Genomic DNA, 15,667 nt, shown 5'->3' on the forward strand with positions numbered 1-15,667 from the left:
AAATGCCAATTTAATTTCAGCACTGTTCAGTTCGTTAGCTGAAATAATTTGTTTCTATTATGTGCAGGGAAGATCGGCGAAACCAGTATGAGTTTCAAGCTGAAAGACAGTATTATGAGAATGTGCGAACATCTGGAACATTTACCGAAGATCCACGACGTAAATACCCTGCAAGAAGTCGAGAGTTTTATGCTGATTGGGACCCATATCAGGGAGATTACTATGACCCACAGTACTTTGAAGACCCTCGAGAATACAGAGAATACAGAGCTGACCCTTATGAGCAGGACATTCGTAAATACAGCTACTTGCAACGGGAACGTGAACGAGAAAGGGAGCGCTTTGAAACCGATCGTGGACGAGATCATGGAAGAAGGACCATTGAGCGGAGCCAAAGTCCATCTCACATTTCCACTCGTCGTCCTGTCAGCCCCACCGCATCTCCGTCACTTTCTGAGAGAATACCAAGTGATTCAGACCGCCGAATTTGTTGTCAGTCATCTGAAAGAAGTGGAAGTTGCAGTTCAATTTCCCCCCCCAGGTTTGAAAAACTCGAAAAAGCTCGCTCGGAAAGATTTGTTAAAGCTGAAAATCTTGACAAAGATCGAAGTTTTGAGATTGAAAGGGGGAATCTGGTGGAAAAGGAGAAGAGAACCAGCCGGAAAGAGAAAGAAAAACAGAGGCTTAAGAAGCTCAAAGTTACATCACCCACTCTCCAGACATGTGAGACAGAACCTGAACTTGAAAGAGATGCTAGTCCAGAGGCTGTTCAGCGAGGTAAGGCTAGTAAAATTCCAAAGGAAATTTTGAAAGGAAGGCTTGACCTTCTGCCTTGTGTTGTTCAGTTAACACGAGTTAAAGAAAAAGAAGGAAAACTGATCGGTCATGTCTTTCAAGAAAAACAAATACCAAGAGGTGACAGTCCTAGACTGGCATCACCTACAGCCGACCAGAGGAGCCCTTCATTCCGCTCTGAATCAATGAAAGTTGACAAGCATGGAAAGATGCCAAGAGATAAAAATATGCACAATTCATCTGAGATTGCTGAAAAAGATGGTAAAATCAAATCCAAAAAGCATGTGAAATCTGATATTGAATTTGAAAATACCGTTTCTGTGGATGTTGATCGTTTAGCTGCAAGAAAAAGGCGCTTTGAAGATTTTGGAAGAACGGATCGACAAAAAAGAGCAAATGAAGAGGACTCCGGTAGACCTGGACTCTACAAACTCTGCAACAATACAAAAGAGACAGACGCAGAAAAAAGCCTTTTGATAAGAGGAATACATAAAAAGGAACACCACAGAGAAAAATATATCCGAATGGCTTTGATTATTAGTCCCAAAGATGGACGAGACAGTGAAAACAACTCTATAGATCTTCCTTTAGAGGGACAGTCTCATAATGAAGAGCTACAAGAAGATCTTACAGCCCAGATGAAGTCTCCCGTTATTAAAATGGATTTGGAAGGCTCAAAAAGTGAAAATGGCTCCAATTTGCCAAATATTTTAGATGACACCAACCTTGATATGGAGGAATTAAAAGAACAAAATCAGCTTTTGTCTGAAAATGAATGTGGGAGAGGAAAGTGCAAAGACTTTGAAGAAGATGACCACTTAATGAGCATCATCCAATCCAACAAAATGGAAAAGAATCAGTGGCTCCCGTCAAAACTTGCTGATACTGATAAATTGATCAAATCACCAAATCATGAAGGTGCTGATTTTGAAAAGGAGTACATCATGCGTGATGTTGGGAAACCTTTTCAAGATATGACTGGTGATGACTTCTCTTTTAAAAAGAGAGTCAAACTGGAAAGTTTTGACTTTGAGTTAATTAAAGGAAAACAAGACTTTGCTCGTTCCCAAAAATTGAATGATGACCTCTACAATTTACCTTCCATCATAGGAGCTGGTCAGTTTTCTGAAAATGAGGATGATGAAACAGCCCATGTTTCTTTATCAGTCACCAAGAAGGAAAGAAAATCCTCTCCAGCAACAGACGAAAGATTTTCTCACACAGAATCAATCAAAAATAGTTTGGGCCTGACAACCAAACATTTTACGCCGTCTAAACATGAGGTCCAAAAACAAAAATCATCCTTGCTAAGATTTGATGATGAGTTAATGCAGCATTGGGAACAGCAGATTAAGTCTGATTCTTCTAGAATGGAAATCAATTTCTCAACTGATATTTCAAAACGTGAAAGCATCCGCAAACGCCTTAGCCAGGATTTGGAACCTGGAGAGGTCCAGTCTGATTCAGACGATGATGGAGAAAACAAGCACATCTCTCCCAAATCGAGCAGTTCCTTGTCTTATATTCTCAGGGGTTGTGATGAGAGGATGACAAAGCTTTCAAGCTCCTTGGAGAAAAATAAATTTTACTCATTTGCTTTAGACAAAACAATAACCCCTGATACAAAAGCACTCCTTGAAAGAGCCAAGACTTTGTATTCCTCCAGGGAGGATAATTGGTCTTTTCTCCCCTCACGCTTTCCAGCATCCCACGGTTGTTCTGATAAGGACAAGGCAGCGTTAGCACCTCGACCAATTCCTTCTTGGTATTTGAAAAAGAAAAAGATTCGTACTAACTCTGATGAAAAGTTACATGATAAAAAGGAGGAACTTAAGCCACAGGAGCAAGAACGCCAGGAATTATTTGCTTCGCGTTTTCTGCATAGTTCAATCTTTGAACAGGATTCACGGCGATTGCAGCATCTTGAGCGGAAGGACCCAGATTTAGAGACCGGAAGCAACAGGCCATTTACCAAACCCGGCAACATTGATGCACATCCTGAGTCTGGAACAGCCGATTTTCCACAAGAGCCCATAGTGCTTTTTCATAGTCGGTTTTTGGAGCTTCAGCAACAAAAAGACAAGGACCATACCTCATCAGAGGCTGAGAATGATTCGTTAGAAGTGGAAATTAAAAGACGTGAAATTTGTAACTGTGATGATGAGATTTCTGATAAGGAATCAGAGCCAGCATTAAAGGCAAATGAGAAATCTGCCAGCCCCCCCGTAACAGTTTCATCATTTGTGCCTTCTCCCAAAGAAACCTCTATACCTGAAAAGAAGGACAATGTAAATACATTTTCAGATCCTCCAGTCACTTTTGTCAAAGATGAAGTTGAGCCAGTCCTTGAGGGACCCCCACCTGATTCCCTTCCAATGGAAGATCTTGAGTCATCATCTCCCTCTAAGGTACTTTTACTCCCTACACCCACAATTTCAGAAGTTGAAATCAAAACAGACACAAAGGCAGAGGTTACTGAACCCAAAACCAAGTTTGATGATAGTTTGATGATGGACCATGATCCTATTGTGGAAGAAAGCTCTCTCGTTTCTCCTGGTTTGCAAAGTGCTTTCAAAAGAGAGCAAGCAGAATTAGCTGACTCGAACTGTTCACCAATTGAAGAAAAACCTGAAGTGATTAAGTTGGAGCCTAATGTTGAAAACCAGGAAACAAAACACCACGAGGAACCACAGAAAACAGAGACAGATAGTGAGCCATGCATGCCAGAACTGGAGGCTGAAGTTAAACCATTACCTGCCCGCAGAAAACCAAAGGGTAAAAGGGCAAAGTCATTGTCTGTTTTGCGTGCTACACAACCAGCTCACATCGTCAGCAGCAAAAAGCCTGCAACACGAAAGAGTGAACGGATTGATAAAGAGAAACTCAAAAGAGCATCATCTCCAAGAGGAGAAGCACCCAAGCTGTTACTTGAGTCTAAAACCACATCCAAGTCTCCAGTACATGCGTCAGATTCGGAACAAATTGTTGAGTCAAGTTTAATTTACGGGAGAACACGGAGGAGGAATGTAAGGTCAGTCTATGCCACACTACATGAAGATGAACAAGCTGGAAAAGAGGTTACAGAGTCATCACGCTGCACACGGAAACGTGGCGCTGACAAAGAGCAAATACTCCAAGATGTTCAAATTCCTACCATTGCTAGGCGGGGACGTCCTCCTAAAAGAGGTGTAAAAAGAGCAGAAGATATGTCCCTTCCAAAAGGGGATAAGAAGAAGATGACTGAAGTAGACACAGATGTTAGAGACACATCGAGTACAGTGGAAGTTGTGAAAGCCTCAGAGGGATGGCGTTCACCTCGTACACAAAAACTCCAACAAACACTAGTAACTTCACCAACGCTTGTAAACAAAAAAGGGGGTAGAATGGACAAATTGTCTGCTAGCAAAATAGTGTTAGCTGATCAGGCTGATTCTGCTAGTAATGAGGACTCAGACCTTAAACCTAACACTGATTCTGAACCATTTGGCAAGTCATTAGATAAGGCAGAAAACGCAAATACAAAAGTACTCAGAAAAGAAAATGATTTAAAAGAGAATGATGAAAAACTACCTGAGGAGAACATTGAAAAAAGAGACACCAGCTCCTTCAGACAGCAGACTGAAAAAAGTATTAAAACCAAATCACCAAGGTTCAAACGAAATTCCAAGCAGGTCACTGAAGAAAAATCCCACAGTTTAAAAAATCTAGAAATTAGGGTTAGTGTTGATGATGTAAAAGGTTTACTTCGTTCTGAACATGTTGAGTCTGAGAGTTTTGAAGCTAACGCTGTTACAAAAACTAAGACGGTTGTACAAGAGAATGTGGAAACACAGATTGCAGACTTTCCAAAAGACACCAAAGAACTTGGTCTACAGGAAAATGAAGACACATTATCGGAACCAGAACTTCCTGCCGATCCTGTTGCTGTTCTTTTAGCACGACAGAAGGAGCTTGAGCAAGCGGTTGAAAATATTGCCAAACTCACAGCTGACCAACATTCTCGACCCTATAAAGAACCCCCACCTGGGCAACCTGCTGTATTGCCTCCTGCTGTAGTGGAACCAGAAGTTGAAGTGGAAGAGGAAAAGCGGGCTAATCCTGCAAGTGAAACTGAACTAGCTGCTGCTATTGATTCTATTACAGCTGAAGACACCTGTGGGGATGCAGATGGGTTCCCAACTCCACCGACTTACACTGCACTTATTCCTACCCCTGAGTCTGTAATATCCTCTACTTCGTCCTCAAATGACATTATGGAACCTGAAACACATATGGTGATCAATAATATTCTTGCTGGAAATTTAGATGAAGATTCTCAGACAAGCCCAAAAGGGTCAATGTTGGAGTCTAAATTAGATGACGATCCCATTCCACTTGAAACACCTAAGAAAACAGTTAAAGTTAGAGCCAAAACTCCAAAGAAGTCCAGAAATCGTAAAAGTGCTATTATCAGAAAAGGGGATACTGATGATGAGGCCTCTCAGTCTGAGCACTCGCCCGTCAAGTTTCCCGAGTCAATCCCAGATGATCCAGAAACCACTGATTCTAAAGCAGCTACTGTTACAGCTGGAATGACAGCAGTAGCTTCTGTTGTTACAGCTGTTGCAACTTGTAGACGGGATGTTACAAGTGCTATAACTGTAGACAACCCCAAAGAGGCAGAACAGCCTGAAGTAGAACAACCTGTACCTAAAGAATCTGCTTTTCATTTAAGTACCAACAACAACTCTGACTTGAAAAAGCAACTCCAAACAGCAAAGCCAAGTACTCCAACCATCATCTCTGCTCATCCATCCCCAGTGTCCCAATTCAGCCTACCGCTGCTGCGACCGGCCAAAATGCCACTTTCACCTAACTGGTCACAGAGGTCTGAAGAAAGCAGAATTTATGCTAATGCTCCATGCCATGTCACAGTGGTAACTCCCACTGTCACTCCATCAACCACTCTTGGAAACCCTTCATCAAATCCCCCAATGCCCCCTGACACCAAGGCCTCTGATATTGATTCCAGTTCCAGTACTCTGAGGAAAATCTTAATGGAACCCAAGTATGTATCTGCATCAAACAGCAATTCTACACCTAGCACTATAGTCACATCTGCCCTGTCAGATCTTTCACGGACATCAGAGAATGAAAATCCTACCAAAACCAGTAGTTCAAGACTGCAACATTCTGAACAGCGTCCACCATTAATACCTCAGCCTGTACACCATAAACCATCTCCACTGACTGAATCCCAACAGAATTGTGGAGAAAAGACACAGCATACAGTTATTTCTCCTGCTACCTCAGTAATAAGTCGAATTCCAATGCCTTATGATACAGAGGAAACACCACGGATTACTCTAAGCAACAGAAGCATTGGCCCGTTCATTCCAAAACAAAAATTTAGATTAAACTCAAATGAGAATAACCGCTGCCATGGTGTAGATATTGTAGATGATGGCGCAAGAGGGCGCTCAATTGTTGAACCCACTCCTTACCATTCAGGTTCTAGTCCTGGACTAAGGGTCAATACATCTGAGGGTGTCGTTGTTTTGAGTTATTCTGGTCAGAAAACTGAAGGGCCACATAGGATGAGAGCCAAAATCAGTCAGATTCCTCAGGCTAGTGCTGGTGATATAGAGTTTCAGCAATCTGTGTCCAAATCTCAGATAAAGCAAGAACCGCTCATCTCATCATCCCATTCGCCTACACCTAAAGTTGCACCAACTCCTACAGGTTATGGGCACACTGGGGTCCTTTTGACTGGCCAATCCTATAATGCTCAGCCTGTAATTTCTAGCATCAAACAGGAAGTTATTGGCTGTGACAAATCAGAAGCTCCATATCATACATCTTCTCAGGGTGTGGTAAAGATGTTCCAGCCACCAGTTAGTTCCCCTCAAGTTTTAATGTACAACCAAGCTGTTATTCAGCAACAGCATAGCAAGAGAGGACTGGTGACAGACCCATTGCCTAAAAAAATGGACATGAGTAATACTGTTCAGCAGTCTAACCTAAGCCCAGTCATTAGTCCACACCATCCATCGATATCTGGAACGTGTATGAGTCCTAGCCCTGGAATCACAAATGATCGGTCAACGCTGCACCTCAAGCAAGAATCCCAGTCTCCACGAACAGCCGGCCATGCTTCCTTACCCTTTGTCAAAAACTGTCCACCAAGCAGCTCACCCATCGGAATTTCTGTTCTCAGTCACAGCATGCCACCAATGCCCACGTACCATTCCAGTTTGCATCACTCACATCCAGAGCAGTCCTCTGTCATAATTCAGCCTCACAGTGTCACTCAGTCAATGGTGCATGAGGCCAGAATGAACAACCCACCTATATCTGGACTAAACTACCGAAGACGTGGAGACTCCCTGTCCTCTCCACATCAGGGGTCTGCAAAATGCTCCAGTGCACCGCAGCCTAATGTCATTCGAGATATCATACTGCAGTCTCGTTCGAGTCCCCAAACTTCAGTGTCAGGTGGTGGTGGCGGTGGTGGCAACGTTGCAAGTGAAGAGGAACCTAAACATTTTAACCATGCTCTCGGTAGACCTTCAGTTCCCCATCTTCATTCAGATGCAATGAGGGTTCACGGTGATCCCAGAGGACTTCATCCAAGCATGCGTATGGATCAGTACAGAGACATGCACCAACGCATACTCATGCACCAGCAACTAGGAGAACAAGCTGCTTTGGAAGCAAGACAGTCCCGCAACTCAGAGACTCCAGCAACATCTTCAAGCAACATCTCTGGACCTTCAAAAAGTCCTGTAATGGGAAAGAGCATTGAGCTTTCTGCAAATGAGCCTCTCAAACCTCTTGAAGGAAAGCTAATGCATCCAACAAACAGTGAAAGTAGAATAAGAGTATCTGCATCTAGTCCCATCATTATGCCTTCTCACCCTCATGGGGTTCAGCTGATGCATCCAGGAGGAGCAGGCTCCTTCCCAGTATACCGGGACATACGGGGTTTCCCATCCCAGTTTTCAGGACACAACCTGACTAACCCGGGAATTGCATCTTCAAAGGTAACTTCTTAAGATACATAGCTAGTGGTTGATTCAGAAACATGAAATTGGGATAAGTATTAAACTTTGGTGTAAATTTTTCTTTGTCAGATCCAGCAGGAACAGGATCTGGGTAATAGAGGAAAAATGTCTCAGTCACATGTCGGAGGAAGTGATTCCACCGCTGAGAGTTCCCATCATCACCATGCTACCTCTTCAGAGCCATCCCACATTTCTCGAATCACAGGTGAAACGGTCTCGCCTTCATACCAGTCTCCTTTGATGTCCCCAATGGGCCTCAATCACAAGTCTGATCTATCTCTACAAAAAGGCCCCTCAGCATTCCTTCTTACTCCACCTCCAACAGCAACGCCATCAAGTTCACAGCAGCCACGACACGATATGAAGCTGGAACATTCAGGACACCGGCCGGTTGACATGGTGCAGCTTTTAACGGTAGGACTGATGCACAGGCATTGTTGTAACACAGAAAACAATTTTATGACTAGAGAAAAGAGAACTAGATGCTTACAAACATTGTCTGATCTGTTTCGGTAGAAATATCCTATAGTATGGCAAGGTCTCCTGGCACTGAAGAATGACCAGGCTGCCGTCCAGTTGCACTTTGTTTCTGGCAACACCATGCTGGCTCAGCGTTCCCTGCCGCCTCCAGAAGGAGGTTCTCTTCTCCGTATTGTCCAGAGGATGAGGCTTGAGGCTTCCCAGTTGGACAGCGTAGCGCGCAGAATGACCGTAAGTGTTGATGTCTACCTTGGACACTTGTTTGAAGTGAAACAGCTGATGAAAAATATACTTGAATGTTGTCTTGTTGTGGTTTAGCCAAAATAAAATAAATGTACTTTTTATGGCAGATGGAAAATGACTACTGTTTGCTACTGGCTCTGCCCTGTGGCAGAGACAAAGAAGATGTCCTTGGTCAAACAAAAGCCTTGAAAAGTGGCTTCATCACCTACCTGCAAGCCAAACAGGCAGCTGGCATTATCAATGTGCCCAACCCTGGCTCTAACCAGGTTAGTGCTCCTCCTTTACTTAAGTCAACCTGTGTGTAACACCATTTAGCTTCTGCTTCAACCTACAGTGATCCCTCGTTTATTGCGGTAGATGCATTCCAGACCTGGCCGCGATAGGTGAAAATCCGCGAAGTAGGGACACCATATTTTCAGTATTTATTTAACAGGTACGTACGTATTCAGTATTCAGACTTTTAAAACCCTCCCTTTACATAGTACTGTATTTTTACTTGTTTTTTTTATAGTTTTATTACAAAAAGTGCATGTTATGATGAAATTGATGAAAAAAAAACAGGAATTTCTTGATATTTCGCATAGAAAAATACCGCGAATCGGCGAATTTCCCTTGAATAAGGCTCCAAAGAAAAAATCCGCGAAGTCGTGAATCCGCGATAAACGAACCGCGAAGTAGCGAGGGATCACTGTATTCCTTTTTTGAGCACTTTAGATTATAAAGACTGTTATGAATTTCTTTCTATTTTGTCTGAAATTTGTTCTGCTGTCGTTTGTTTTCTTCACTTTACAGCCAGCTTATGTGGTGCAAATTTTCCCACCGTGTGAATTCTCGGAGAGCCATCTGTTGCGTCTGGCCCCCGACCTTCTCAACAGCGTCTCCAGCATTTCGCCTCACCTCATGATTGTCATTGCTTCTGTTTGATTACCTCTGTTTTGGTCCTAAACAAAGCCAACACCAGCCCTTTTGAAATCTACCAGTTAGAAAACTGGAATTGCCTCATTTTTACGAGTTTTACTTTAGAAGTTCTCATTTGTCTTGGACTCACCTTTCGTCTTTCACATCACCAAGTCCTTAAATCACCCAGTGATGAAGATTTCCAAAAACTCTTTCTAAACAGGATGTGAAAACTCAGTTGGGGATTTTTGATGATTGTTGCAGATTGCATTTGTTTTTGTTTTGTTTACTGGAGGTGTTGTGCATAACTTTTTATAACTCATAACATTCATGAAGCTGTGGATGAAGACATTCTGATGGGATATTTTTTACCTTCATAAAAGTGTTTGTTATTCTTTTTTCCTTTTTGTTAAAAAAAGACTATGTGAAAAGTCATTGCACTATGTTAAGAAATAATCCTGAACTCTGTACAGATTTGAGTATAAATTAAGACATGTCATGGATTTATTCTAGTGATCACTCACGCGTGTGCTAAAGAAATTGTATTGTCTTTAAAAGGATAGAAATGCATTTCAGCTTCATCAATCATATCGCTTGTCCTGCTTCACCTTTTGCAAAGTTCCACGCCATCCTTGGATACGGTCGTGAATCGTTCCCCTACCCAGGAACCTCCTGATGGGACTTTCAAGAGTTTACCCTCAACGCCTCAAAAGGGGATGGAAAAATATTATTTGATTTGTTGTTTTTTATTTGCCTTTTCCTTAAGCCTATTGTGAAATTGTAAATATTATAAATATTGAAAGACTGAAGCAAAATTGAGAGACCAAGCAGATTATTTTAGAAGACAAATCATGAAACTTATTTCTTTATACTTGTCCTTTATGTTTTTCTCAGTTTTTATTTATTGCTTTGTTTACTTTTACTTTGAACCGAGAAGAATGTGGAATTGTGGCAGGAAAAATTGCAAGATAATTTTTTTTGTGCCAAATTGTCTTTTGCAAAAGCTCAACATGTGCAAGTTTGTTAAACTACATGCAATCAGAACCTATTTTCATATTGTGTCATTTCCATTCAAAAGGCAGACTTCAAGTCTTTGTTGTTTACCAACATAATTCTGTTTCTACAGATTTTTTTACATAATGATTTTTTTTAAAAGAATTTTTATATTGTGAAGGGGGTGCATTTTTGTTCCTGTTTCCTGTTGTCATTGCCACTCGTGGTACCATACTGCCCCCTGTCGTCTGATTTTATTTTGTACTGAAAACTTGCATACTTAGTAAATCAATCATGCCACTACTTGGTATCAGATGTTAAAGCAGCATGTTTTATTTTGAAATCCTAAAAAGTAAAGTAGGATCACAAAGGTAAAAAAATGTGACTTAAACTTGACATCAGGCCGCTAATGGATGTGCTGATTATTTGTCTCCATCATTTCCTTTAACTTTCCTCGAGCCAAGCTGTAAATACTGACATCCTTGAAATGTCATCTTGTGTATTTTCCTCCTGTCTTTTAATCTTATTTTCCCAGGGTCCTTATTTCTGTTTTCTGCAACAAAAAAAGCAGTCTTGACAAGAGACAGAAAACGAGGTGTGTGTGTGTGTGTGTGTGTGTGCGTGTGTGCGCGTGTGTGTGTGTGTGTGTGTGTGTGTGTGTGTGTGTGTGTGTGTGTGTGTGTCTGAGAGAGAGAGAGAGAAACCGATGCTGAAAGTAAAATCATGCTTGTCAGTTTACTGGTGTAAATATTTCTGACTGCAAGCTGAAAACGCTCATGGTGATGTTGAAGGCACTTTTAATTTTTGATATACGAATGGGAAAAAAGAGGAAAAAGGTCTTTAAGCAGTGATTCATATGAAAAATGTTCTTTGATCAATCTTCATTTTGAGTGTATTTTGCTGTTCCTCCATGAGGACATTTTAAACTGTAACATAAATGGTTGTTTAACTTACTTCTGAAGATCATTAAATGGTCCATAACTCTGTATTTTGTCTTTCTTGAGGATTTTTGTCTGCAATTTGCTCAGGAACTGAATATTATAATTTATGATGGTCCATTGTTCACCAGTGCTGCAGGTTCTTTAGCTGTCAGAAGATGTCAGTGTGCGACAAAACAACAGGACAATGCCAGGATTAATCGGGCTCACATTATGAAAGAGTGTTTCAGGGAGCAAGAGACATCATTCCTGCACATGGATTGGCCACTACAGAGTCCAGACCATTGAGAATCTTTGGGATGTGCTGGAGAAGGCTTTGTGCAGCGGTCAGACTCAACCATCACCAATGCAAGATCTTGGTGAAACATTAATGCAACACTCGGTGGAAATAAATTCTGTGACATTGCAGAAGGTTATTGAAACAACCCCACAGCGAAGGTGTGCCGTAAAGCTATAGGCACTCCAACGAAACATTAGTGTCTGACCTTTTTGGTGGCGGCTTATGTTTTTGGCTATGAAGTGTGTGTGTGTATATATATATATATACATACATATGTATATATTTATATATATATATATATATATATATATATATATATACATATACATACATACATACATACATACATACATATGTATATATATATATATATATATATATATATATATATATATACATATGTATGTATGTATGTATGTATGTATATATATATATATATATATATATATATATATATACATACATACATACATACATACATACATATGTATATATATATATATATATATATATATATATATATATATATATATATATATATATAGTGTTATTGATCAACAGTTTTATTTACCATTTGAAGCAACAACCACCTGAGCTCTTTCTTTTATAACCCCAAATGTTGTTATAAATTGTAGGTCTTCTCACTGGTGGATCTTCATGATTGACCTTAAGGTTTACAGTAGAATGATGTGATAAAATAGTAAAGTTTGGCTAAACAGGTTTATAATAACATTTGAGCCAATATGAGGATTATGTCCAAATGTCAAAGCAGCCCCACAGTAAATTACATGGTTTTAACAAACCTGCAAGATCTTCCTGCAAGGTCTATGTTAGTAAAAAAAAAAAAAATCCAGCCAAAAAACAATTGTTATGGTTTATGCAAATAATTTGGATGGAACATGAAAAATGGGCAGCGACGCTGTCAAAGCTGCGATTAGATTCATCCTTGCAAGGACAACTGCTCTATGAGTTTGGGACTTTTAAGGTTGTGGTTTGAATTTGACGGCTTCCGGGTGCACCCGTCCGATTTTAAAAGTATGCAAGCTGACTGATTCCCCAGAGAGTGTCATGGTCTGCGTCTGCCCCCTCCTTTATGTGTCTCCTGATGTTTCTCATCCTCTCTAGTTTCCCTTCTGTGTCTCATAGCGCCCCCATGTGTCATGTCTGCATCTCAATATTGTGTCTTCTGTTTGTAGGCCTTTTTATCATTCCCTCAGGTCCGGTGTTCATTTAGTTATCCTCTGTCCCTCCAGTTGCAGCTCCAGCCTCTTGTTCCCCAGCCCAGTTTATGTGTGTGTGAGTTATTTATGTCTGTGTGTGTGTGTTTTTCCTTCCCGCAGCCTTTTAGTTTGGATTTGTAGTTTCAGGTTTATCTGTCCTCCTTTGGTTCTGTTTGCCCATTTAGGTAATTATTGTCACCTGCCTTCCCTCCAGCCCTCACTCCACACACCTGCTCCTCGTCTCCTATCACTCCAGCCCCGGTGTATAAAGCCTCTCCTTGTCTCATTGTTCTTGTTGGTCCATTGTTGTTATTCTGTCAGTCTCTCGTTCCTAGCTCTAGTGTTTCTTGGTTCTTCTCGTGGTTTCTAGTATTTCTGATCTCTGGTTTATATTTTTAGACATTTTGGATTTTTGGCTTTCAGCCCTTTGGATTTTTATTTTTGACTCATCCTGCGAACATTTTGCATATTTGTATGGTGGCATAGATACAGAAGTGAAGGATTTGAATACCTCCACCATCACCTCAATGAAAAGCAGACAGGTGTTCAGTACACTGAGAAACTATCTTTAACTTCTTATTTTTTAAATATGTCCGGCCACTCTGAGTCTCACATGCAGGGTAAACATGAAAATAGCCTTCTACCCCTATTTCCTGCATTAGCAGCTGATAGAAAATAGACGGGGGAATACGGATTTGAAAAGCCTGACATTTGACACTGACCCATCTTGGCTCGCGACGGGGAAAGCTGTTGTTGATTAAGTGTTCAGGGGAGATCAGAGAACGTCTCAGCTAGTAGAAGCTAACCATTAGCATTAGCAACTCCACAGCATAGCACAACTCCTTCAGGCTTGTGTTATTTGAGATGAAATCATCATCGTTGCAGAGTTAAAGGGGTGAATGGAGTCAGTGATAAAGTTGCATTTCTGTTTGCCAATCAGAGACGAGACGTCTGACTATCAGGAAATAAGACTCCAAAACCTGACGTCTTCTGCTTATCTCTCCTCTGGCCCACTTCTAGTTCCTGAAACAGGAGAGCCAGAGCTTTTTTCCCCACAGAGATGAACTCATTAGTAATGATTTATAATAGAGACCACAGTAGATGGCTTGAAAATAAAAGAATAAACTTGGTCTTTAAAATAAAAATTGGGCCATTTTTTCAATAATTTCTTGCTTATCTTTTCCCAGTAGCTTCCGAAACAGCCTCTGTTTGGGTAAAATGGCTTTTGCATGCTAGAGGACTGATGAGTTAACTGGATGTGTTGCATAATGTCCCTGAAGAGTAATACTCAGGTAGTAGGTGCTGCTAAAGCCACGAAGCGGGGAACCTCGAATGCATCCCAGAAGCGTCTAAAATCAGCAAAAACTATCATAGTTTGCAGACTACAGGAGTCAGGGTCGACGGTGTTTTTACTTTGAACCAACAGTTCTGATGATGGATGTCATCACCTAATATGAGAAAAAGGTTGTCAGCTGCAGCAGGATGAGCTGGTGAAAAGTGCAGAGAAGGTCACGGCAGAGCCTTTCTCGTTTTCTCTAACTTGTCATTATGCCTGCGCAGCAGAAATAAAAGGAGTCTGGGCAAAAGTGATTTATAGCGCCCTGTCAGGTCGAGAGTCGGAATGTTAATTGACACCCAAGTTTCCCAGAGTGAGAAGAAGCAGATCAGACCTCCACATACAAGAAAAACGTCAAAGAAAAGGCTTCCGTTCTTCTTTTCTTTTCCTCTCCTTCCTTCTTGTTGTTTATGCTCTATTTGAGCCTTGCAAAACAGGACTCATGGTTAACCTTAAAACTGACCTCATCTATATTTTAAATCTGTTTTCCTTTTCCATTCCCTCAAGATGACATTCATGAAAGCTCAGTTGAAGTCAAAAAAGAAAAAGAATGTTGAAAAATCTTCTTGCAGACTTTGATGAGTGCTTGTTTTCTTCTGGCCTTTTGGCAAAGAGTATTCCACATTCCACGTGGGTGTCTGAACAATTTGTCTTCAATTGGAAAAGGAGGGATAATTTTAGAAATGAAAATATATGGATTTATTAGGGATGTCCCGATCCGATCACATGATCGGAAATCGGCCCGATCACGTGGTTTCAGACTGATCGGGACTCGGGCTTTAATTACAGGAGAGCAACTTGGTTCTCCTGAAAGGTTGTCAGGCTCCCCTGATACCCTTAACTTACACACCCAGAAGGAGCACAACAAAGATCCAGTTTCTATCTTTATTATATTATTTATATGGACTCAGCGTAGCGGGGATTCTTTTGAGCAGAGCGGCAGGCAGACCGCTGATCATTCATGAACTCCAGCTGCGTTCCTCACACGGCCACAGCAACATTTTCTAAGTTTCTAAGTGGCGTCACCAAAAATATACAATTAACACACAGTCATCTGTGTCCGTTCTCTCTGGTAAGTTCTGTCTGTATTTGAGCATGACGTGTGCACGCGCTCGCGCTGTAGCGCTCGTCACTGCATGGCGCAGCCGGGCAGCGCGGCGCACGTTCCGCTTTTTTAGCGGCCAATAGATCAATTTGATCTGCTGGTTAAAAAGTAACTTGTGAGGTGAAAAAGAAGGAAGCAGGCAGGAGTTTTTCTGGAGGACTGGGAGATGCAGGAAGATCAGAGACAGACGGGACAGGAAGTCAGGAAAATAAAAGCCAAGAAAACAAAACAAAGTTCTTAACAAAATAAAATGTAGGTAGATTTATCCCACTACACGTTTGTACCTGTATAAAGCAATAACTTATCAGGATGTAGTATTTATATAGTTGATACAATT

At 41.2% G+C, this 15,667-nt stretch overlaps 1 protein-coding gene across 4 annotated transcripts in view; it reads left to right on the forward strand.

Annotated features, from left to right (window-relative positions):
- spen (spen family transcriptional repressor) overlaps nucleotides 1-11,439 on the forward strand; it is a 36,238-nt gene extending 24,799 nt beyond the window's left edge. For 2 of the 4 annotated variants that reach the window (XM_015966970.3, XM_015966973.3), the window contains 5 exons: nucleotides 68-7,817; nucleotides 7,908-8,252; nucleotides 8,355-8,549; nucleotides 8,669-8,827; nucleotides 9,354-11,439. In XM_015966970.3, coding sequence (XP_015822456.3) covers nucleotides 68-7,817; nucleotides 7,908-8,252; nucleotides 8,355-8,549; nucleotides 8,669-8,827; nucleotides 9,354-9,485 — 8,581 coding nt within the window. In that variant the 3' untranslated portion in view covers nucleotides 9,486-11,439. The remainder of the gene's footprint in view (nucleotides 1-67; nucleotides 7,818-7,907; nucleotides 8,253-8,354; nucleotides 8,550-8,668; nucleotides 8,828-9,353) is intronic. The other 2 variants (XM_015966971.3, XM_015966972.3) reach the window with 2 other exon arrangements.
- Nucleotides 11,440-15,667: the final 4,228 nt, after the last annotated feature.

The sequence above is a fragment of the Nothobranchius furzeri genome, chromosome 15, assembly GCF_043380555.1.
Source record: "Nothobranchius furzeri strain GRZ-AD chromosome 15, NfurGRZ-RIMD1, whole genome shotgun sequence".
Taxonomy (NCBI): Eukaryota; Metazoa; Chordata; class Actinopteri; order Cyprinodontiformes; family Nothobranchiidae; genus Nothobranchius; species Nothobranchius furzeri.